Source organism: Ciconia boyciana, chromosome 4 (genome assembly GCF_034638445.1).
Source record: "Ciconia boyciana chromosome 4, ASM3463844v1, whole genome shotgun sequence".
NCBI lineage: Eukaryota > Metazoa > Chordata > Aves > Ciconiiformes > Ciconiidae > Ciconia > Ciconia boyciana.
In genome coordinates this window covers 43,855,600-43,879,183 of record NC_132937.1, presented here as the reverse complement: position 1 = coordinate 43,879,183, position 23,584 = coordinate 43,855,600, and the positions used below count along the sequence as shown (strand labels likewise).

At 41.5% G+C, this 23,584-nt stretch overlaps 1 protein-coding gene across 3 annotated transcripts in view; it reads left to right on the top strand.

The window, feature by feature from the left end:
* The window catches only part of IQGAP2 (IQ motif containing GTPase activating protein 2), a 131,050-nt gene that overhangs the window by 43,795 nt on the left and 63,671 nt on the right, over positions 1-23,584 (top strand). For all 3 annotated transcript variants that reach the window (XM_072859713.1, XM_072859712.1, XM_072859711.1), the window contains exon 3: positions 22,175-22,331. In XM_072859713.1, coding sequence (XP_072715814.1) covers positions 22,175-22,331 — 157 coding nt within the window. The remainder of the gene's footprint in view (positions 1-22,174; positions 22,332-23,584) is intronic.

Here is a 23,584-nt window from a genome sequence, read left to right as displayed (position 1 = left end):
TGTAACTGTCACTCCAATTTATATTCTTTGGCATGCTTCTGATATTCAGGCTGTTTTTCATAATGAAGTTCAAAATTAACACAAACATACCCCATTCAGAAGGCAACCTTTTAGAGACAGGACTGGAATTGTCTTAAACTATTTGCTTTAAGTCTCCTGGTGGTCTGCCTGCCTTGTCCTGATGGCAGGAGGAAACTGCATTGCATTGGACTTGCTTTGTAAAGTGTGCAATTAACTTTCATCATTGGATACTGAGAGCCCAACACACTTAATCATGATGACAAATCCTTCTCTGAGAGTGAATTAAGGAGAATGTGAAATTAAGATACTTCCTCACATAAGTAGCTGAGAACCTACTTATTGTAACCTTGTTGTAACCTAAAAGTAACAATATCAAATGTAGTCAGACAAAAAGTGATTTTGTAAGTATTTGGAGAGGATTTAACAAAGCAGGCGACAGATCTGGCTAGTCCAGTAGTTTGACTTGAGTACTGGCCTTTGAATGTAAGGATAAACAGTACGTACAAAACTGTGCAAGACTTCATTCTGGTTGACAAGACCCAAAATGGTACTGCTGACTAGCTTTTCTAGATCTCCAGTTTTTCATCAGAAATAGTGCTTTCCTTTTGTGGTTTTAACTTGCATGTATGTATGACAGATTTGACTGACTAGACTCAACTCATCCAGGTGGGCATTGGTTACTGCTCCTTCAGCTAGCAAGCAACCTGTGGGGCAGTAGCTGTTTAATCAAATACCTGATCTGCCTAATAAGAGCAGGAGTGATTGCTGCACCCATATTCAGGGAGCACAGGAATTAGGCAAAACCTTTCCTCCACTCCTTTGAGAGCCATGCTCTTCTCTCATCTTCTACCACCTTCACAGGTGTGGAGAAGACCCATTTTTCCACATTTTTGAGAAGCTATAAGGTCTATCTGACTTTGCTTTTAGCTTACCCTGCAATTTTAGTGTGGTGTGGTGTAGCCACAGGCAGTGGTGTTCCATTTTAGAAAAGCAGACAGAAAACAAACCCTGGATTTGTCTGTCTTGAAGCATTTTGCTTTGAATAATTTGATATAAAATACAGGAACCAGTAGGGTTTCCTGGCATTAAAATGATTAATGTTCAGAAATCGTCATTTACATTTTTGTTAAAAGACAAGCTGCATTGGTAAGCCTGTTCCACCCCTCCATGAAAACACGCCCTCATGGTTTGGTGGAATAAATGTTTTCTAACATTCAGGAACAGCTTTAAAAGCATCTAAACATAGAACAGCTTAGCTTAAGGAGCCTTCCTAGTGACTATTTTTTTAAAAAAACATGTACTACTAATGTAGCATTCCATGAGTGTAGCAAAAACCAAGAGGTGGCACTGAGAGGTTTTTTTGGCAGTTGAAAATGATACAAAAACCAAAACATGATGAAAGCCTCTGTGCTTTCAGTGACTAACTGTGAAATGGTGTTAGTAGCCAGAGGGGGACATTGGGCTGCCTCTTGTATATAGGTCTAAAGGCACAGATGCTGAAGCCCCTCTGCTGCTCTTCTGCTGTCAGAGGCACAGCGGCAGTGGAGGGGAGAGGTTGAGACCATCTGGATGATGTCTCAGTGACTGATGTGGACTGACTCAGGGTAGGGTGGAGATGGGACAGGGCAGAGCTGGCTTAGCACCAGCTTTACTCCATACCCTCCTTCTGCTGAAGCCTTCTTGGCCCATGGAGAGGATCAGGTACATGTGTCTGAATACTGATCTAGCACTGTCTGTCTGGGAGAAATCAGTGTGCTTCATGACTGGAGTCTAAAATACTTCAGGATGTTAGGCTCTCTGCTAGAGTTGAAAGAATGCAGTGTGGCTTTGGCCTCTTCTTGACTAGACCTCAGAAAGGTGAAGTAGCAGATGACTTGAAAGAAGGTAGACCATGTTACACTAACATGTCAGTGGCTTTTTTTAACGGTAATTGTGTTGGTTTGTTAACCTTGTGAAGAGCAGAACCACATGCAAAGTACATAAGTTGGATATAAATTGTCAAAATTGTGGTTAATCTTAAACAGTTGTTATTACTTTAGTGACCAGAGGTAGCAACTTCTGGAAAAAGTCCGAGTTTTTGGTGTCACCTGAAGGAGATGTACACATGCAGCAAATTCTGTCACAGCATTTCTGGTGTTTTCAGGTATCCCCATTATTTGGGAGAGGAGAAATGGTGGTTTGAGTCTGAAGTACAGCCAACCTGTAACTTGCTCCTATATGCACCACTGCCCTCAATGAGCAGTGCTCATTCTTTCTTGGAGTAGCTGTCTCCTAAACTTCCCAAACTTAAGCAAGTAATAAATCCATCATTTGCATAGCTTCACATTTAAAGTGACTGATTCAGTGTGCAGTTAGCCTTTCCAGTTATTAAATACTTTAAATGAGACTCGGCAGTTGTGCGAGATCAGATGCTTCCAATATACCTCGAAAAGAGTTAGTGTCAGATCTTGCCAAAGCTACAAAATAAAAGCAAAAAGGAAAATAACATAGGTTAATGTGCCCCATCCTTTTATGTATGGACAATGTTTCTAGTGTCTTTGTCAGCTGTGGAGAGGCCTTTTAATCTTCTGCCCAGATAGTATCCTAGTTCCCAAACCGTGTCAGACTTTGAAACGAAGATTGGCTTTACAAACAAGGTCCAGCTAGTGACTAGAGAGGAAACATTCTTCTCGGGGTGGATAAGTGTCTGGATTTGGTGAAGAACTGGAAACACTTCTGTGATAATTAGCATTACTCCTCAAGACAGTCTGTAATAAGAAATTGTTCCCCCAGTCTTTTGGGTGTCTTTCCATCTCTTTCTCAGACTGGTTAGTTGAAGGGTAGGACAGGGTTGAGTAGAGGAAGCTAGTTGTAGTCTCCTGGCCCTGCCTTGTGCACAGGGTTAGTAAAACTGCTGCTTACAACTGTGGAAACTCAGCTGGCAAATGCAGGTAAAGTAATGCGCAGCTCAATGAGTGCTTGCATACCTGCTATGCATCAACCATTAATAAACCAATATGTGCAAGCATGCGATCACATAGCTCTAGTTTTTGGGACTGTACAACATATATCTGCCTGTTTGCTTCTCTAAGATGCTCCTTTTCACTTAAATCAATAGTGAGATTTTTAGCTGGTCTTCTGTACTGAGCAGCAACTGAACTTGCGTGGACCCCACGGTCCACTAGAACAATACAAACCTTTGAATTGCGCGTTCTTCCCTAATGTGGCTCTCCTCTCATTTTGGAAAGTGACTCACAGGCTAGGCCTGCCATAGTTGCCAGAAAATGATGTAATTTGGATAATGTAATATCCCACGTACAAACCAAAGGCTATTTAGAAATTGGGCTGACAAGAACAAAAAGGAAATAGTTGCGTATCAGATGCATATCTCAATTTTTAAATCCTTATAATTGCATATGCACTTATTAAATACAGAGGTAGTGCAAAAGGCATAAAGAAAAGCTGTAGTGTTCCTTGAACTGTGTTTTCAGATGACTGCAGGGGTAATCCTGTTCTCCTGCTGTCTGCCTTGTGCCAGCAGCAGTTCACACAGCCAAGCTGTGTCAGACCAGGGAACTGATCTGGTCAAGCACTAACATATGTATCTTGTGGTGTTGCATTAGTTCTTGGCAGCATCAGTTCCCTGGTCCCACTCTCCCCTCAGCCCCTGGGGCACTGGTGTGGCCAAAAAGTGGAGGGAAAATACAGGCAAGAATAAGCAGCGGAGAATGGGAAGGGGGGGAAGCATGCTAACTTGTTCAGTGGCCATCTATCTGTACCTTAAAGCAACTCTGAAATGATGGCCTGAGCCTCACTAGAGTGGCTTGACATAATTTCAGATGCAAATGTCTAATGTATTGACATGAGATGTTTCTTTGTGTCCTCTTCCCCACCCTGTCACATGGTCTGAAAAGCCGATGTTTGCTGATGGCCCTTGCGCTGTTGGTGGGACCCAGGGAAGGGCTGCCCTGGGGACTAACTTGCCATCCCCAGGACTCCTTTGCCACAGCGGCTCAGGGTGTTCTAACCCTGACACACAGTGGATGGGCCTCCTGGCCAGTGCCTGGCATGGGCAGGTGAAAATGCTGTGAACCTGCATCAAATAAGACTGGGGCTAAAGTCTTTTCCCTTGTAAAATGGCAAAGGCAAAAGAGGCCAACAGGTAAGATTTGGTGGGAAAATAAACAGTCTTATAACATCGATTTTTCCTTCTCCTGCCAGCGACAGGAGAGGAACAAAAGATGTATCAACTTGAATTCTGCCACTTTGGGAATGTATGTGGAATTTCATTTGCTACTAACCATCACGCTTTCAGATGTCTGACCCTGGCCTGGAAATATAGTATACAGTGTATCCCCAAGATAAATGAACTGAGCAGCATGTTTCTTATTACTTCATCTCTGTCTCTGTGTTCTGTATTAAAAATTAACCAGTGAATAAAAACTGGCATGTAAACTGACCCACCTGTATTAAGGACAGCACTAAGCAGGATAAGTCTCCATGTTCAGCCTGTGCACTTCATTTCCCTGTGTGATATAGTGCTGGCTCTGCCTCTCAGAGCAGTGTGCTTTGCTGCTCCTGCTGCTCCTGATTATTGCAACCAGCATACAAACAGATGTTCCTGGTAAGACCGTTAAATATAGCATTGAACTCAAATTCACCATAATTTAAAACTCTTTCTGAAAGAGGTCTTTGCCCTTCAACTGTCCCTAACCCAGATCATGTCTTGCACCTGTAACTTAAAAGGAGTTAGAGGGGGTCATTGACTGCCTTCCACTTCTGGAGCAGGATTTCCCGTTCATGCACTGAGGTGACAGGTACCATCAGAAAAGATTACTCTTCCACCAGCCTGTAACTAAAGAGCATTGAAAGTTGGATATTGTTCATCCTGATGCAGATAACTGTTCTTCAGAGGTCAGAAATGCATTGCCCAAAGGATGTCCACAGTGCATGGTTTTAAATAAGTGTAGTAAAAAAAAAAAACAACCCAAAACCCATAAATCACATGTGTTAGGTGTTAGGAGAGCAAAGTACTGAACTAATTGATATAATTTCTGCAAAACTAAAATGGGTTGCAATGCATTCCTCTTCTCAGTCATTTATTTCAAGCCCTGACCCTGAGTTGCATCCACATTACTTCAATATTTCTAGATGCTTTTGAGTGTCAGTAAACACTCTGCTTTCCCTTGACATGTATAGTTTCTTCTCTGAAAACTCTGGCAATTCAAACTCACATGTGTTGAACAGAGCTGAAACAATTCCAAGACTTAGATTGGAGCTTCACTGTGACAAGACTTGTGGATCCAAAACTGGGTGACTGCAGGGCTGTTGGGCAGCCTTATGTCTGTGCTTGTAAGCATATGTAATACTAATGGAAGATACTACATTAATATAAATTTATTTTTAGTCTTGGTAAAATAGCAATAGACTGAGTCAAAAACTCTGAAAAAAAGACCCTACTCTTCTAGCTTTTTGAGAAGATGCAAGATGCAGGCAGCAGCAATTGCTGAAAACAAATAGGATTAAGATTTGTCATCCAGGTATTTTGTCAGAGAAAATTAAGTCACTTTGACAGAGGACCAAGGAGAGATTGAAAAATATTTCCTTAAACCAAAGAACTACAATTCTTTACAGGTTAATTTTTGTTCTTACTTACAGTGCTGCTGTTTCATCTAAATAGCAGAAACGGATACAATTCAAATGATAATACAAAGGCAGTTTTTAAGTTCTGGCCACTGTTGAATGGTGGTAATTGGCAATGTAAAGACAGTGTTTTAGTTTTGCTCACCATCATTTTCTAATAAAATGCCTCAAAGTAAAGGAAGATGTGTGGTTACTGCTTATATAACAATTACTTTAATGTATGGTGCTGCCCCCTAAGTAAGCAAATATCTTCATTTTAATTTAAAAAAAAAACTTGTGCATGTAAAGTTTATGTTTGATTAGGAGCTCATAGAAATACTGCAAAAATTTGCATATAGGAAGGTCTAATTAACCAGAACACCCAACATGAGAGAGACTGGGAGTTGACCATTTGCCAATAAGCACTGCCAGTAGTAGAATACACAACTACTAAAATTAGTTTAAAAATGCAATGCATGAAAAAAAACCCAAACAAACCTGAAAACAGTCTGAAAAATCTAAGTTTAGTTTCCCTCTAAATCTAGAGTTTCCTTGACTGTTTCTTGCTCCACACAGTTGGTGTTTCTCTGTCCAGTTGCAAATACTTCAGCCTGAGATATGGTGTGCTTGTCGTACAATGCTGCAGTGGCAGGAGAGTATTTTTTTCAAAGCGAGCCAGAATGGAGCAGAGAGGCAGTGTTTATGTAAAGTAAGCTGTGTGAATGGAGTGTGCTATAATTCAAGAATAACATATATATTAATAGAGGTAGAATTAAGTTACTCAGGCTTTTGCTAACAAGCTGTTCGTACCTTAAGACTACATCTGCCACCAGAGTGGTATTGAAAAGAACAGCTTATCTTTCATTTAACATGTTTGTAAAAGAATCAATTGGCAAAGGAAAAATACTTATTTCTGAAGGATAAATGCTTACGGCCTTTCCCTGGCCAGCCATATTGAACACAAAGCACTTTTGTACAAATATCTAGAGAAGAATAATTTCCAGCTCTTTGTCTGAGTGAAGGGGATATCTTTTGAGTTAGGACATTATGCTGTGTGTATGCTGGGCACATTCTGCTATTTTTCAGTAGAGCTAAGAGAAGTAAAGACTATGTACTTGCAGCGATCTGTGATGGACAAAAGAATTAGTCTGGGATTTCTCTCAATGCTGGGTTCACTGTCTGTTACTGTGCATAAACTTAATTTACGCTTGTTGAATAACAACATAAGCTATAAGTGTATTAGTGGAAAAACAGTTGCTGTTTAATACTTTGGTTTCTAGTAGCTATCAAGTGAGTTCATCAAGCTTGCTGCTCAGGTAGGAGCTGTGCACATCTGTCCTGGTTTTGGCTGGGATAGAGTTAATTTTCTTCCCAGTAGCTGGTATAGTGCTGTGTTTTGGATTTAGGATGAGAATAATGTTTATAACACACTGATGTTTTAGTTGGTGCTAAGCAGTGTTTACACTAGTCAAGCTTGCCCTGCCAGGCGCACAAGAAGCTGGGAGGGGGAACAGCCAGGACAGCTCACCCAAACTGGCCAAAGAGCTATTCCATACCATAGGACGTCATGCTCAGTATATAAACTGGGGGAGCTGGCCAGGGGGCAGCGACTGTTGCTTCAGGATGGGCTGGGCATCGGTCAGTGGGTGGTGAGCGGTTGCATCACTTGTTTTTCCTGTGTTTTGTTCCCCTCTCCCTCTTTTCCTTTGCATTACAATTTATTATTATGTTTTATTTCAGTTATTAAACTGTTCTTATCTCAGCCCATGAGTTTTCTTACTTTTGTTCTTCAGATTCTCTCCCCTGTCCCACTGACGGAGTGTGGTACTGCTGGTGGTGTGAGCAAGCAGCTGTGTGGTGCTTGGTTGCTGACTGGGGTTAAACCAGGACAACATCTCATCCAGCCTACTTATTTCCCATCCCCGTTTGGCTCATTAGGTTGGATGTATGTTTTGCTTTACTTTCATACACTTCCCCTGCTCCCCACATTAAACTGTCACCTTGATGTGCTTGCAGACTGCCTGTCCCTCATGGCAATGCCCAGCAGAGGTATAGTGTGAGTGGTAAATGTTGGTCAGATGTTGAGTCACTGGGTGGGCCACACTTGGGGTTTGCTAAGCTCTTGAACACCCTTTGCCTAGCCACTTGCTTTGCTTGACTGCGGTGCCCAGATACTTGTATGTTGGCATCAAAATTCCTCAAACGTCTATATGGGTATATCTATAAACATCCTTCCCACCTAGATGCTGGATTTTCAGGTTACCTTAAAGAATTTGGTAGTGCTGTTTTTGGTTTCTTCTGTATGAATGCTTATTCGTTCCCTTCACGAGAAGCCTACTTCTGACAGATGCGTAATAGCTGAAATATGATTTTGATTTTTTTAATGAAGCTTTTAGCATGCTACTGGGTAGTCTCAGTAGAGCTTAATCTATATGCGGTGGTGGGGTAGAAGGAAGGACACATGCAGGTATCTTCTAAATGCAGTTTTTGAATTTCAAGGGACTGGACATTTGACATTAGGATAAACCTACAGTCCTCTGACAGCAAATATGTTGAAAGTAGCTGAATGCTTAATTATAAGTTTGGATTCTGTTGCAAAGTTTTGGTTTGAGAACTTTATGCCATGGGAGATGGGGTGACTTTGCCTTTGGGCAAGATGTGGCTTTGCAACCAGATGGAGATCTGCTTTTCCACTTTGGAGAAATTCCCCGTACTGAAGTGTGGTGATGAAAACACACCACCAATCTAGGCAACTTGGAAATGGCTGTCTCCTGCTTGTAAGCTGGTACTAGAAGCAGCTGAAGTTTTAGTGGCTGACTCTGTTATGAGGGAGATAGAAAGGCAAGAGGATTATGTTCATTCCCTTTTTTCATTTGAAGTAGAGGTAAGTTGTTGTGAGAGTCTTTGGGTGTTTTTGTAGCCTAGTGAGAAAAAACAGCTTGCATCTCTGCACAGGAAAAGTCTGCATCTGTAGACACGGGACTTCAGCTGGGCTTTTCATTTAATTGCAAGAACATTTGCACTCCTAAAATGCAGTCTTAGAGTGTAACGCTCATGTTCAAAATTAGGAGCAACTGGGCTGTTAAGTTTCTTTGAATATACATATTAGTTTTCCTGAGGAGGAAGAGAAGAGTGTGGAGACATTTTGATTATGCTGCATCTTCATATGGAAAGCTGAAGTAAAATATGCTGTTTAAGGATTTGGCTGAGTATCAAAGGAAGTGTGCAGAAGTTCTGCAAGACATACTTTTTAAATCTTAGATGAAGGCAAATGTCTAAGGATGAAGGCACTCTGTGTCAGAGTTAGAACTGTGTATTCCTTAGTTTCAAGTTGTTCCTGTTAATGTAATTGTGCACATACTCCCAACGCTCTCTTTCGGGCCCTTCCCTCTTTTTTTCGTAAGAATTTCTTGAGCAATTTTAGATTCAATATTTCAGCAAAATCTACTGTGACCACAGGCAACTCCCCTCCCTTTGTCAAGCACCTCTTCCAGTGCTCATATCCAGACTTCTAGTAACACCAGTTGAGTTGATCTGACTGCATGAATCTTGTGCATTCCTTATAGTTGGGCACATCTTCCTTTTGCTGGGGTACTGCTGCATCTTGGTCTTGGCCTGGACTAAGAGACACCACCCCTCCACACCCCCTTTCAGACCTCTGTCAGCATTGTCAACGAGGCTTTCTCTTCCCCACTGTAAATCTTGCTATCCTGGTGTCCATCCTGCTGGTCCCCCTTATCTGGCTGCTGCTGTAGTCGGCTCTTCCTGCCTATGTCTCTTGTTGACAGGAACCGTGTGGCATGGTGACGGTTGCACTCCTCTTCCTCTCCCCTGTGGCAGTTGCTTTCCCAGCACTGGTGGGTGACTAGTGTCTCCACGCTCTCCATCGCCACCTTGCCTGCCACCCCGCAGGCTGGTCAATTAGTTATTTGTATTGTTGTTTTAATATTCTTGGCTAAACTTTCAGCGTGCTGCAGGAGATATTGCTGTGAAAGCTAGTAGCATCTCCATGGCCCTCTTTTACAGGAGATCTTGTACTACCCACAACGGTCAGGCTCTGCAGGCTGCAACTACCAGTAGCTCAAAATATGCAAGCCCTCCTAAAACCGTACAAAAACATGCCCTACAAATGATAGGGGGAACTGGGGATCCAGTTTTAGGGTTGTGTGGCTTCTGGCTATAACTGCAGCAGCATCTTCCCAGCCTCCATGACCAGCACTGTGCAGGTGCTGTACTTGCTTGGGATAAGTGCAGAGAAATGGGAAGAGAAAAAGGAGGAGCAAATTTGCAGGTCAAAATAGCAACTTGAGTCACTTAGGTCTTGGTGTAGGGCTGAGAGCTAACAAGCTGTGATGGTTTGCTGATTAACTTGATTGAAGTATCTAGGTCATTAATAGGCTTGGCAGTGAGGTAAATTGACTTAAAATATTTGTTGGTTCAAGTTCATGGGTGTAGATTTTTTTTTTTCTGTGTTAAATTGTTGGCTGACTGCAGTTCAGAGACCCTGAGTTAACTGCTGTTTATTAAGAAAATCAAGAGTGCTCCTGTAAAGCATTTTAATGTTTGTTCTCTCTTGTCCTATTAATTTCTACTTCAGTAAACACAGTTGTATTAAGTATCTTTGGAGGAGTCTCAATGTAATAGTAATGTGTCATCTTTTTAATGTGAAATTGCATGGTAGCCCCTTATGCCTTTTTAAGATGGAGTAATCTTTCTATGGCAATAGTAAAGTGAGCTTTACCAGCCTAAAAGTTAGTTTCCTAATGAAAGGGGGTTCATCAGGGTGCCTGGGGTGCCTGTCCTGTGTTTCACTTCGGTGATTTCAAAATAAAAATGACTGGCGCTACTTCTGTCTTCTAATACAGAGGTTTTTACATTTATTCCTGTGCCTGAAAGTACTTGGAGATGTTGGGGACGTGGTACAGGAGTATTTCCAAATAGGGCACTGTGTTGCTTGAAGCAGTTTGCAGCAGCTTTGTTTCCATTGAGCTCCTCTGTAGTTTTTGTTTTTCAGAGAAATGACTCCTATAGAAATCAATGAGCAAACCATTCTCCAGGATTCGTGCACCTGAAGGTTTGCTAGAGGGTTACAGCAAGCTGAAATCTCTCTGGAAACACAGTCGTTGTAGTACATAAACTCCATAACTAGTTTGAAATAGTCTCTAAAACTTGTTAAGCTTTTCCTTCTGATTTTAAATTTCTTCTATTTTTATTTCCTCTCCATGCATGAACAAGGAAACAAAGGAGCACTTTGTTTTATTTTCCACTTCCTGTAAACCACTGAGGCTTCCCATAAGTAGTCTTAAACATCCAAAAGTGGGTTTAATAAGACTTTTCATGCATATGGCATCTCGTGTTTAAACGGGGTGACCAGTAATGGCTATAGCATTCTGCCTGGGGTTGCGTGGCTGCTGTGTGCAACACTGTTGGCTTGGGATACCACCGGTAAGAAGTCGCCTGCCTTTTTGCTTTTCTGCTGGTTGACGTGATGACACTGAATATCCAGAGGCATTCACAGCTTGCCCTGAGTGGTAGCTGCAGTGGGAATGGTGTTACAGGGCAGCAGAGCCTGGGTCAGCTGTGGATGTGGTGGTTGTTTTAAAGGGTGAGTTAGCCAGAGCATGTGGGTTGGCTCAGGGGAGTCAGCTGACAACGTAGATGCTGATAGCTGGTTTGCCCATTCAAATTATTCAAAAACACTTATTTTTATGCACTGGTACTTTAAGTCATGTGGTGGTGGGGTTCTTGGTTGGTGTTAGGTGGCATAAGCCAGACTTGATATACCATTGACCTGCTTGTTGCCTTTGAATCAAGTGGTGACCTGGTAGCTTGCTTTTGCCGGTGCCTAATGTCTTGTCTGGTGACTGGCAGGCTCTTGGCTGATTAAGTATTTTTTGAACCTCTCTTACTATCTTGAGTAACCTGAATATTGGGGCATACATGGTAGATTTTTATCACTTGGGGATATTTCACTGTTTGTTCTTGGAAACGAGACTGTCTTCTGTGCACAGAGGTTGGGAATGGTGATCTCAAAACCCTAAAACAGAAGTGCTGTCACTGGACACTGGCTAGTTGTTGCATGAGATGCTATTAATTACACTGTTAAATTTTTACCATACTGATCACAATCAGGTTTTTTTCCTAGCCTCGTCTTTGAAATACAGCTTTGCTTTTACTCTGTCCTATTGCTACCTAAGTGCATTAATATATAAACAGTTCCAAGGGAAGATTTCAGAGTTTTGCAGCTAAATCAGCTTGTTCTAACACTTAGTTTCTCAGGTCCATTTTCTTCAAGGAATGGTTTTATTCCTGACTCTTAAATATTGTCTGGAAAAATGTGTTTGAGATGCCCATGACTATTTTATGCAGCTTTTAGTCATATGTCCTCAATAAAAATTCCAACTTGCACCGACAAAATTGTAGCCAGGTCTTCACCAAGAGCTCATATCTATGTATTGTATAGAAATTTTGGATACTGCCCTGAGTGTAAATCAGTGTTAACTGGCTGCCTCCGTGCTCTATAGAAAACACTATGTAGTTTTGAAATTGGGATAATGATAGGGTCCTGGAGATTACAAAGCTTTGTTCAACAATTCTTAGTTTATGTTCTGATGATAAAGGTCAGGCTGCAGAGCACTTGTGAATTTTTTTGCTGTTTTTGTTCTAGAAAGGCTGCTTGTCTTCACCAGTATAAAACAATACCATGAATTTCTTGGGTTTTCATTTCTTTGTGGATTCTTAAATGCTGTTATACTCCTGCCTACATTTTTGTCATCTACTGCAGGCCTGATTTGTATGCATATGCTTCTCAAAATTTTATAGACTGTTGAGTAGGTAGGGGGGAGTACTGTCTTTCAGCCACTGAAAGTGAAAATGAAGGAGAGCATTGCTTGCATAACCATGGGAAGAAGAAAACAGAAAAAGGTAACTAAGTGCTGTGCATGGAGTTTCTCACCTAAATGCTTTGGTTTTAACTTTGTTCCTCTGTCTTGTGTTTCTTTTTGACATGCGACAAAGTTTAAACTTTGCAAACTCCCTCTTGTTGCTGTTTTGCAGTGTTTACAAAACACTAAATGCTTTTAACAACAGTTCAGCCTTTCACAAGCTGGCTCTTTCAGTCTTTTCACTTCTTTAACATCATGTTCTCTCATCGGTGTCTTAATTCTTACTTGGCTGCTGACCTGCACTTTTCTTTAAGAGTCCCAGCTGCCTGTCTAGTAGCTGTACTTCTTGGGTCCTTTTTGTGGTTTCTGTACCTGTGTACTGGCAGCTAGTTGCTTTTGCAAAAGTAACCTTTGTCAGATGTTAGACAGTAAAATATAAATACCTGAATCTGATCCAGTGGACTTGACCTGGTCAAGGAGTCAGAACAGCATCTTGCATCCTGCCATGCCGGATGTTTGGTTTCTTGCTCTGCCATAGGTCTCCTGTGTGGCCTTGACATACTCTTTAGTCTGCACCTCCTTTGGGGGTTTCTGCTGATCCAGCTGCATCAGTTGCCAAGTAAATATGCAGGTCTGCAGGTAGAGCTGTATCTTTCTGTTGGTGGTCTTGAATCATGGATTTGGCTTTAACACCTGTACAATGTACAAGCTTTTATGCTGAATCTACACTGGAGGTACTTCCCCGGGTCACTTTTCTACCCTAGAAAAGTGTGTTGATTACAGATATAGTGGTAATGTTTGTCTGTCATCTGACCTGCAAGGAAAGGTAATAGCATATCCCTCTGGATAGCTGAGGACTAATACTTGCATGGAAGGCACTGTGCAGTGGTAATGGGCAAACATGTAAGATACCAGATCTCGATGTAAAAATGACTGTGGTGTTTTGATGTTTCTTTAGCTGTCCTTCCATGTGTGGCTAGCTTGACAGCTGCTAGAAACAGCACATCTGGTGATGCACTGGAATTGGGAGAGGGTGAACAAAAGATGCAGGTTCCCTGATGGACAGGTTTGGTTTAGTTTTAGTAGCAGCTTCATCAAAGTCACTGTTGGAGAGATCACTTTGTAGGGACTACAGGTCTGTTTTCTACGCATTTGGATAGTAATTACTGCTGTGGCAGGGTGTAGACTTTGGGTAAAGACATACTGTAACTGCGACTTAAGATTAGTAGCCTGACGGAAGTGTGGAGGTTATTGGAAGGACCCGTTATTGGTTATTTTACTGTAACATTTTTTTGGCTTGCCAAGGCTTCTGCTGCTCTTCCACTTAAGTGGGTTGCTTGGAGGACAATGAGGTTATGCCAGGCCAGAACCCTTTAAATTGGTAAATCTGAAATACCATATGCTGTTTTTTTTGAGAAGGTACCTTAAACCGCATTACTATACTGCAGCTGTAGAAGACATAATAGAGCAAAGGAAACTGCAGTAGCATGTAGCAAGACACTATAATGTGCAAGTCTAAACTATGGTCTTGGAGTCTGCAATCACAGTGTTTTTCTAAAGCAAACATTGTATGTTTGGGGGAATTACTTGTTTTGCAACATTTCCACACCAAGAAATGCTGTACTGTATAAAAATGCTTTTATTGCTGTGTCTGCTTCTGTTTATCAAATCAGTGTCTATACAGACTGGTGAAATACTAAGTTTAGATAAATTCACATGCCAAATTCAGCTTCCCTCCTTTTCAGATAAAAGCATTATGTGATTTGTAGAGTTGGAGGGAGACCCTTTGTGTTTGCATGTGGGACGTGCTATGGAGCTAATGTCTGCACTACCTGAAATTTCATTAGTGATTTGAGTCTGTCATCTGTCTGAAATTACGCTTTCCAGAGGCTGCTGAGCCACTGCTGCCAGACTAACATAGGCAAGACTTGTGTTTCTGCCGCTGTGGTCTCTGCTGCCTATTGGAGAAGGCTGTTAAAAGAGGTCTAGACTTTGCAGCTGGGTGATGCACATCAATCTGAATTGTGTTAACTTAGTTGCACAGAATTTCCAAGGTTTTTAGGAGAGGACTGATCTGTTTTACCCTTTCCCCCTTTTCATCCAAATGAAAAACTGATTCCTCCTGTAAAAAGGAATACTTCAGCCCACATCTTCCCCAGATACTTTCCCCCCCTGAGACATTTGAACACTGACTTAATGTTTCCACCTCGTTTGCTCAGCTAACCTGTTGGGTACTGTTCTTTCTGCTGAGAAGAATTAGGTGAGGTTTCTTAAGGACAAATGCTCCCTGTAGCTGTTCAGCCTCCACCAGCGTGGCAAGCTCCCTTCCCAGTATTCTGTTCTCTCCTGCCTCTTCAGCATTTATCCCCAGCCACTGGCAGCTTGGAGCCAGGCCAAGAGCAGGGGGATACGATGAGGCATCCCTGTGACCATCAGCCTGGGCTTTGTTAGCGTTGGGCCCCACTCAGTGTGTTATCTCGCAGAGCAGTTGTCGAGTTTGTGGTTGATACCCAGTGCTAAATCTTAATATCTCTGCAAAAAGAGAAGACAGCAAAACAAAGCCTTTTCTGATTGCAAAGGCTGGGGGCCCATCACAAAACGTAGGCATATGTGCTGCTGTTGCCTGTAGGGTTGTTGTTGGAGAGTTTCTAACTATTTTTTTTTCCCCCACCTTAGAAGTGCTGAGTAAACAGGACTTGGCTGCTGCCAGGTGCCCAGCAGCCTGCGACGGCTGCGGGGCCATGCTGGGACTCCAGAACAGTTTTCCTGAGCAGCACCTTGCCTTGTGGACTCTAATCACTGATTAACCCACATAAGGGATGGCTGGAATAAAACAGATTAAAACAACAAATAGTATCTGTGCTGCCATCTTGTGAACCAGAATTTTATAACATGTTTAAGGTTATTTTGTAAATATGGCAGTGTTGCCATGGCAGCAGAAATCTGGTGCGGAAAAATGTTGCTGAAATGATTTATTGCTGGTTTAGTGTGCTGTATAGGGTAGGCAAGTCATCACTGCTGCTCACTTCTACTCATCTAAATTGAATATGAAGTGCATCAGAAGGGCTTTGATCAGGGAAATGGATGTTGCAACAAACTTCAGAGGGGTGCACAACTCAACAAAATGCAGCAATGTGCAGTGAGATCTGTATTTTAATACTTATGCGCAAAGAATCCATACATGAATGCTTCATAGTCTTCAGTGTAGCTCTTACTGAAAGTCAGTATCCTCCCTAGTGAAATCATAACCATAAAAATAAGCTGAGATGCTGCTAAACCTAACACTAGCTGGAGACCCAGAGATCTGCAACTTCGAATTTGAAATGACTTACGGAAGGGTAAAAAACTCAAGTGCTACAAGTTAATCCAAAATCTCTTGCTAAAGGATTTGAAGCTTGTTTTACATGCTGAAGTTCTGAGATCTTGTGTAGCCAAGTGAGTCACGGTGTCCTCCATGACACTATCTTCATGTTACTACTTGTATGCAACATAAGAGAAGTGGTGACTGGAACGACCTGCATCATGCCTTCCTTCCCCACACTGCTCCAGTGACCCACGATCACAAAATGTTGTTGTCTTTCAGACAAAGTATGTTTTTAGGATGGATACAACTTGAGATTCAGTAGAGACTGTCACTGGAGTATGAATCTAGAGCTTCAAATCTAGAAGACGATGTTTCCAGAGTGTCTGGCTCCAGGGGTAAGTGGCAGCAGAGGGCTGTAGCTCTAACTTGAGCCAAGGCTTCCAACTGTAAGGAAGATTTGGGGCAGAATGCACCAGAATGTGAGAAAAAAGGTCTGAAGAAAGCAGTTTTCTTAGCCGCCTGCTCTGTCACTGCTCTCCACAGTCTCTAAGTAGAGCCTCCAAGCTTGTGCAGGTTTTTTATACAACTGGTACTTCTTGCCATATGGTATCCAAATTGTCTGTATCTCTTTTCATGGAATGGCTGAAAGCTTTGCATGCTTTTGCTCTGGAAATAGCATGTGGTTGTTTGCAAAACAACCTTTTTCTAAGGTTTCTGGTTTAGGATATGCATCATGCTAAAGCTTGCAGTCTAATGAGAACAAATTCCAAAGTTAACACACAGTCTTTCCTACAAACCAACCAATGCCACCACCACCACTCCTGCTCAGCCAAGCCATACACCTAGCTTGCTTCTGCTGCTCTCACCCTCCTTTTTAAAGCAATATTTATGGGACTGTTGGTGGAAAGAAATACATCTTTTTTGTATTAAAAAACAAAAGCAAATGAGTTAAGAGCTGAGATTTCTTAACAAATCTTTAGACTCAGAAACTAAAGACATAATATCGTGGAACTCTAAACGGTGAGTTCTCATGTTTCAGACTATTGTATATTTCTAAGTATCTTCAAATAAAGGTTTTGACTTTAAAATAATCCCACCACTTCACAGACATTTAAAGTTAGAATCTAACATTCTGCTTTGGGACTGATTGTTACTCTTACTTTCTAGCAACAAGATTTTTTCACCCTTTGTTTGGAATGAGATGGCTGCATTGTAATCTCTAGGTCAACGGTCTGTTTCACTTCCTCACAGTGTGTGCGTGCTGAACCAGACTGAAAGACTGTGGTTGTGAGCCAGGGAAGTAGTAAATGAGTGGCTTTACCTTGTCTTCACTATACCTTTTTCATGGTGGCATCCAGTGTTCTGAGTTTTGGCTCTGGAGTCCTGTCTTTGCTTCTCCAAAGGTCTGCTTCCCAGGAGCTAAAAACCTGGTGCCCTTGGATCCACATCTTGCAGCATAAATCTGAAAGGGCAGGGCAGCACAAGTATAAATTTTGCTGCAATATCCAGTGTGTGCCAAATGCGTTGGGCTTTGGGTGGGTTATACAATGTATTCCCTCTTCTCTGCTGAACACTGGCTCCAGCATTTCTAGTCCCTTAGCCAACAGCGTGTGCTTTGCTGATCACACAGACTGTCAATGACAACTTCATAACTGGTTAAGTTCACAGTGCAGCGCTGGTGCTTCCAGTTCCCTTGACCCTTGCCTTGAATGGGATTCAGGGCTTTTTTGGCTTTTAAAGTGCAAGCCTGAGCTCATTATACTGCTGCTGTTTTGCGTGGTCAAATGTGGAAACTGGAATCTCTTGGTGAGCAGCGTGATGTTTACTGCCTGTGGGTCTGGCACAGAAGTCATCATTGTTATCTTGCCAGAAATTCACTGCTGAACTGTTATGGGCTTGGATTGCTAAGAGTCAAAACAAAACTGAGCAAAGTAAAAGGAAATTGTACCTCAATACTCACTCCTGGCAGACTTTCTAGTACTATGTATTGGAACTAAAGTTTTGGAGATTTATTTCCATTGATCAGGTCTGGGTTTGGGCTTTTGTCTAAGGCAAATCAAAAAGCAGTTTCTGTGCTGGCAAGTACTGCAGTATTATGAAAATCAAAGCAGGCTGTATTTATGCATAGTGGTGTATGATCCCAAGTATCTCTCTTCAGGAAAACATCTGTTTATGCATGTTTGAACCGAAATGATAAGACTAAAACTGGCATGGGTAGCTCTGCAGGGCTGTTCTAATGATTGTTAATTTTTGATGGTGCTATCCAGGACTTCAGGGACGTTGCACATTTTTATCTGCTTCCTGAGATTGCGTTTTGTCCCTCCACCATGGAGTGGGGTTTGGGTTTAGCTGTAATGTGTGACCAAGTTAATCACCATGTTCATCACTGTGGCAGCTTTTCATGGCATACATTTGTCAGTAAGTTAAGGTTGTTAAAAACACAGTATTAGTTATGGGATTGCATTGCAGAAAAAGAAATGGCAGAAATGCACGTGCACATTTGATAGCTATAATAGTCTTACTCCACAAGCTTCATGCTGAAGAAAAACATACTGTCTAACATTGAGTTATAGGCCCTTCCTCTCATATAGCCATGGTATTAACTAGTTTTTGTGGGGAACAGTTTCTGCAACAGCTTAAATCTGGTGCTGATGCTGCAGTACTGTATGCTCACGAAAACAGTGCACAAGCCAAAGGCAATGTTGCTTTTTTAGCCCCGAAGAAAAATAAATTGCTCCAAAGGTACCTATAAATCCTTATTGTCAGGTGAATATTCTCTGTTTCACTTAAAGAAACAGGAGTAGGAGGATTTCTGGGTTTTTTTCAGTCCAGTCTACTCCTGCTGTAGGCACAGTGTCATATAATAACTTTCATAAACTCACCAAACTGTGTCTCAAAAAGCAGAACCTCACAACCTAAAGTAATTCTTTTTTCTGTTTAAAACCACAATTCCCTTTTAACTGAATCAATGTAAAGAGAACAAAACTACGGTAACTGCAAGCACTAGGGAGAAAAGTGCTACAGATGTCTCAATAAATACTAGGAGAGAGAGTAACAGAGCTGGGCAGCTGTTTGCATAACTAAAACTTACAAGGTTGGTTGTATATTTGCAGGATTTCATGCAAATCCTGAGGCTTTTCCTTCCTCTGATTAAACACGTGCAAAATGGAGTAAATCCTTTCACAGTAGATCTTGTTATAGCTAAGTTCTGCAACTTCCAGACACTGGTAAAACCTGTCTTATATGTAATACAGCTGTAGCTGTGTTCTCAGTCTTGGAGACTGATTCCCAAAAGCTGTAAGTTACAGTTGCCTTATTGCAGACCTGTGAGTTTTTCTAGAATGGATATCACTTATAGATTTTTAGCTATAAATGGAAAGAAACTCATTGCATCTTTCAGGTCTGTTCCGTTTACTTCTCTTTCTTTTTTCCTTTTTTCCACTGAGTTACTAATATTCTCATTCTAAAAAGAGACTTTGCTTGGATGTTTATCTGGACTTGTTGGATTGATAACTGTATTCTTCATGACCCCCTTTTTTATTATTTCTGGTTTCTTTGCTTCTTCATACTGTTTCCTGCTTGTTGCTCAGTGTATTGCATTTACCCACTAGACAAAGCAGTCTCCCTGTCCAGAATAGCATGATTCCAGATTAACTTAAAGGCTTAAAGGCTCTTAAAGGCTCTTCACTATGCTGCAAACACATCCAAAACAGTTTTGCTGTTGTTGAATAACAGGAGGTCTGAAAAGCTGAGGAGTAGCTTTCACCTTGGATCAGCATCTTATTTAGAGCTTGAGGAATGACTCAATTTTATATGGACCCTTTTATAAAACCAGACACAACCCACCCAAATGCATCCTTTCCTCTGCCTCCTAAAACCAGCAGCAGGTTATGAATAGCAAGCTCTTTGTGTCACAAGAACAGGAATTTGGAGGGTTATAAATTACAACCTAGGCATGCTCTGAAGGCTGTCTTTCTCCCCTAGTGTCATGCCCAGGTTGCTATTAGCCCTTCCTTCTTAGTGCTAAGTGATGCCTTGCTAATGGACATTCAACTATAAGGCAGTTAAATGTAATACCTGGACCAGCACTGACATGTGGAGCTCTTTCTGCTGGTGAACCTTAGTTGTACAGTGAAAGAAAGCCTGAGGAAGAGCTGTTGTGATGAAAGGCCAAATAGCAGGGCTTGGCTGGCTTTTAGGGGGAGCTCCTGCACCAGCTGGTTTAGGGCCAGGGCAAAGTTGCCTCTAAGTAGCAAACTTTTGTACCAGAAAGGAGAAAAGCAATTTGGGGGGGCACACGTGTGTATCTTTGAAGATAATTTCAATGTAATCTTTTTTGGTGCCCTGAACTGAAGATGTCAGAACAACATTTTCATAAGAAAACTGAGAATTAGAAGTGTAAACGATCCAGTGCAAGGTACTACATGCTGCTCTGGGGGCATACGGTTCATCTCACTGGAGATGGTCCATTGGACAACAGGATCAGCTTCAGCTCATGGTGAATAACTCCTGTGGCTCAGCAAGCTCCTCCTGCTATCCATACAACTCTTTTTCTAGAAGACACGTTTTATGAATTAAATTCTACAGAAAGAGATAACTGGCCCAGGTGAAACCCACATTTGCTGGGAGTACACATTCTTTTTTTCTTCTTCCTTGCCCTCTGTTTTGGAGAAGACCAATGTTGTGACATTTTGCCTTAGTGTGTATATGTATTTAGTCTATAAAATGTCATTAATAAGGGTGACTTTTGGGACCCGTGGAATGGACCCACAACACGAGAACACGAAACACTGGATGGAGCAGAGAAACTTGTCAGGGATGTGATTCTCCTCACCAAAGCAGCTTTTATACTGCAAACTACAGCTCTCCTAATGACACTCGCTCCATGCAGCTTTGTGTGATATTGTCCCAGATTTAGGACTGGTGGTTTCCTGAAGAGCTATTTGGGTAGTCTGTGCTTCAGTGAAACAACTTTCATATGTCCTTTAACAAATCCAAAAGTGTAATGGAGTAGGTCATTTGTCTAGAGTTGTAATGTGAAACAAAATGATGTAGTGAGCTTTTTTCTCTTCTGTGGCTGGGGAAAAACTGGCTCATTTTCAACTTGGATCCCGCTTCCTGGTTTCTGAAGTTACCCCAGTGGAGGTGATGTTAGATTTGTAATGCTGTCTCACGCAGCATACAGCAATGCTGCCTTAGTGACAGTAAGTACAAGCCAACTAATTTCTTCAGCTTTGTTCCTGTCCATTTGTAATGGTATTAATGTCCTTCTAACAACAGCAGAAATTGCCTAAGCAAAAAAAAAAAAAATACTGGGAAAGAACTAATCAGATTTATAGCTCTTGTAATGTGATTTAGCTGCTAGAAATAAGAATAATATCACAGGGCCAAAACACTTAGACCACCAATGTAAGGAACTTCTGGTCCAGTGATTAGGATGCTAACCTTTTTCAGAAGTGCTTTGGTAGCAGTTTCTCTTGGCTACTCAATATAAACATACTGGATAATATGGTTTTATGTCTGTTACTGGCCTTCTGAACTGGTTATGTATTTAATAATTACCATTTTCTATCTAGTACCATATCTATCACACCTAAGTCTCAAACATAAACTAGTTTACCACCTTGAAAGATTTAATCACTTTTTGATGAGAAGCCATCCCACCTGATAGGCAGTGGGAATGTTTCATCCAACTCACTGCCAGGCAGACCTCAAATCCATAAAGTACTTTGGGCTGTTTCAACCAAAACCTTCATTCTTTCCTCCAGCACCATGTGTTTCATGGGTGAATGTGGAGAGCTGCTGCATGATGCAGGAGGAGGATGAGCTGCAGGAGTGCTCTGTACTGAGATGAGCATTGCTGAGAGCTTGGGTTGCAGAGTACCCGGGCTGCAGGAACCAGCCTCACCCAGCACATTGCTGGCCTTGATGCCTTCAGTCCTTGCACAGCTGTCACAGAGTTTTTTAAATGCAAACATCAATAATACACAGCACTCTGTGTTTCCTTCTGGTTTCAGCTTCAATTACTGTCTATTTAAAAGCCTAGTGCTGTTCAAAAGATCTGAGCATTTTCACACAGCAGTGTGAAAACACAAAAGAAATTAGACTCCTTAGGGGATGTATACTTCAAAGCATGTTGTTTGGTTATTGATGGGTCATGACCACACAGTGCAGATATGATTGTCTAGTCATTTTGATCTGCCATATGAATTAATACAAGAATTTTCTTCTTAGCCTGTGCCCTTTTCTCTTACTGATCGTGACTACATTGGTAGTGACATTAAAAGTATGATAGTTGTGGGTGAAAGACGTCACTTCTATTAAAATCACAAATAACAATGTTTCTCAAATTATGTCTCTGTAGGTGGATGGAGGTCTGCTTGGAAGAAGAGCTGCCCCCAACTACGGAGCTAGAGGAAGGCTTAAGAAATGGTGTTTACCTTGCCAAGCTCGCAAAATTCTTTGCCCCTAATGTGGTGTCAGACAAAAAGATCTACGATGTGGAGCAGGCACGCTACAAGGTAATAACTTTTTCAGTTCTCTCACTGACAAGACAAAAAAAAAATGTAGCGTCTGTCTTCCAACTCTTAAAGACACCCAAGTGTCGTTGGTTAACTTTCTGCATTTCTTTCGTAAGGCTGTCAGGACTAGATGGAAGACACACAGCACTAAGAAGCAAGTTAGAAATGTTTTACCCTTAGAAAAACTATGTTACTGTCGCTTAATGTTTTTAAAGCTGAACAAATTACACTTCTGGCTCCAGGGAGAACATGAGCTTTACCATCTATACAATTATTTCTCATTAGGAATAGGAGCCAAAAGCAATTCAGTAATTAAACTTGATAATTATTCCAAATTTTCCTGATTTTGTACAGTCATTAGATCTGTGTGTGTGTTTTACCAATTTAACACTGAGAAGCAAAAAAGAAGCTACCAATAACTAAGCTTAGCTTGCTACTTGTGTGAGCTGTTCGTTAACTCCAAGATCCTCAATAATATAGGAAAATATATATGTGTATGCGGTAGTTCCACTATGGAATGCATTATCTCAACATGTAGAGGGGGCAGAAAAAATTTGAAATGGAGATTTTTGAGGTGTAATCACTGGCTGTTGTTCAAGAGCTGAGAAATTAAGCTGAAGCTGTTCTAGGTCCCATATGGCTAACAGAACCATGGTTAAGAATTCTGATTACATTTAAATGCTTCTCTTGAAAATCTCCAAAAGTTGAGTTCAAGCTTCTTTTTCCCCTTTACCCTGAATCCTCAAAAACTGGAAAACAAAAAAAAGAAAGAAAAAGCTTTCTCACTTTGCTCTTTTAACTGCTCCTTGCGTAGGCTGTAGGGAGGGTCAGGTATTCAGGTAAATCTGAACAGTGACTAAGAGCTCCTTATCTATTCTCGTTCACAGTAGTGCTGAGCAGTGTTACCACTTCTGAATTTTGGAGGTAGTGGTTCCTGGTGTTTGACAGCCAGCCTTTACTCCCAAAGACTACTGAAGGGCTGTACAAATGGCCACTTCAGTCACAGTCCACTCAGATGGGTACAAATTTGGCTTATGTTACATAAAAGAATGAGCTGGACAGCGTGGGGCTGTTGATGTGTTAGGATGCTTCATTAGCAGGATTGTGGCTGTGACACTTTGGTCTCCAGGTTCAAACAAGGGAAAATTCCCTGAACTCAACTTCAGGATATAAAATTGGGAAGCAGCAGGAGGATCAATAATTACAAAATTTGCTTTATGTGACTTTTATCATCTTTTCCTTCTATGTTTCCA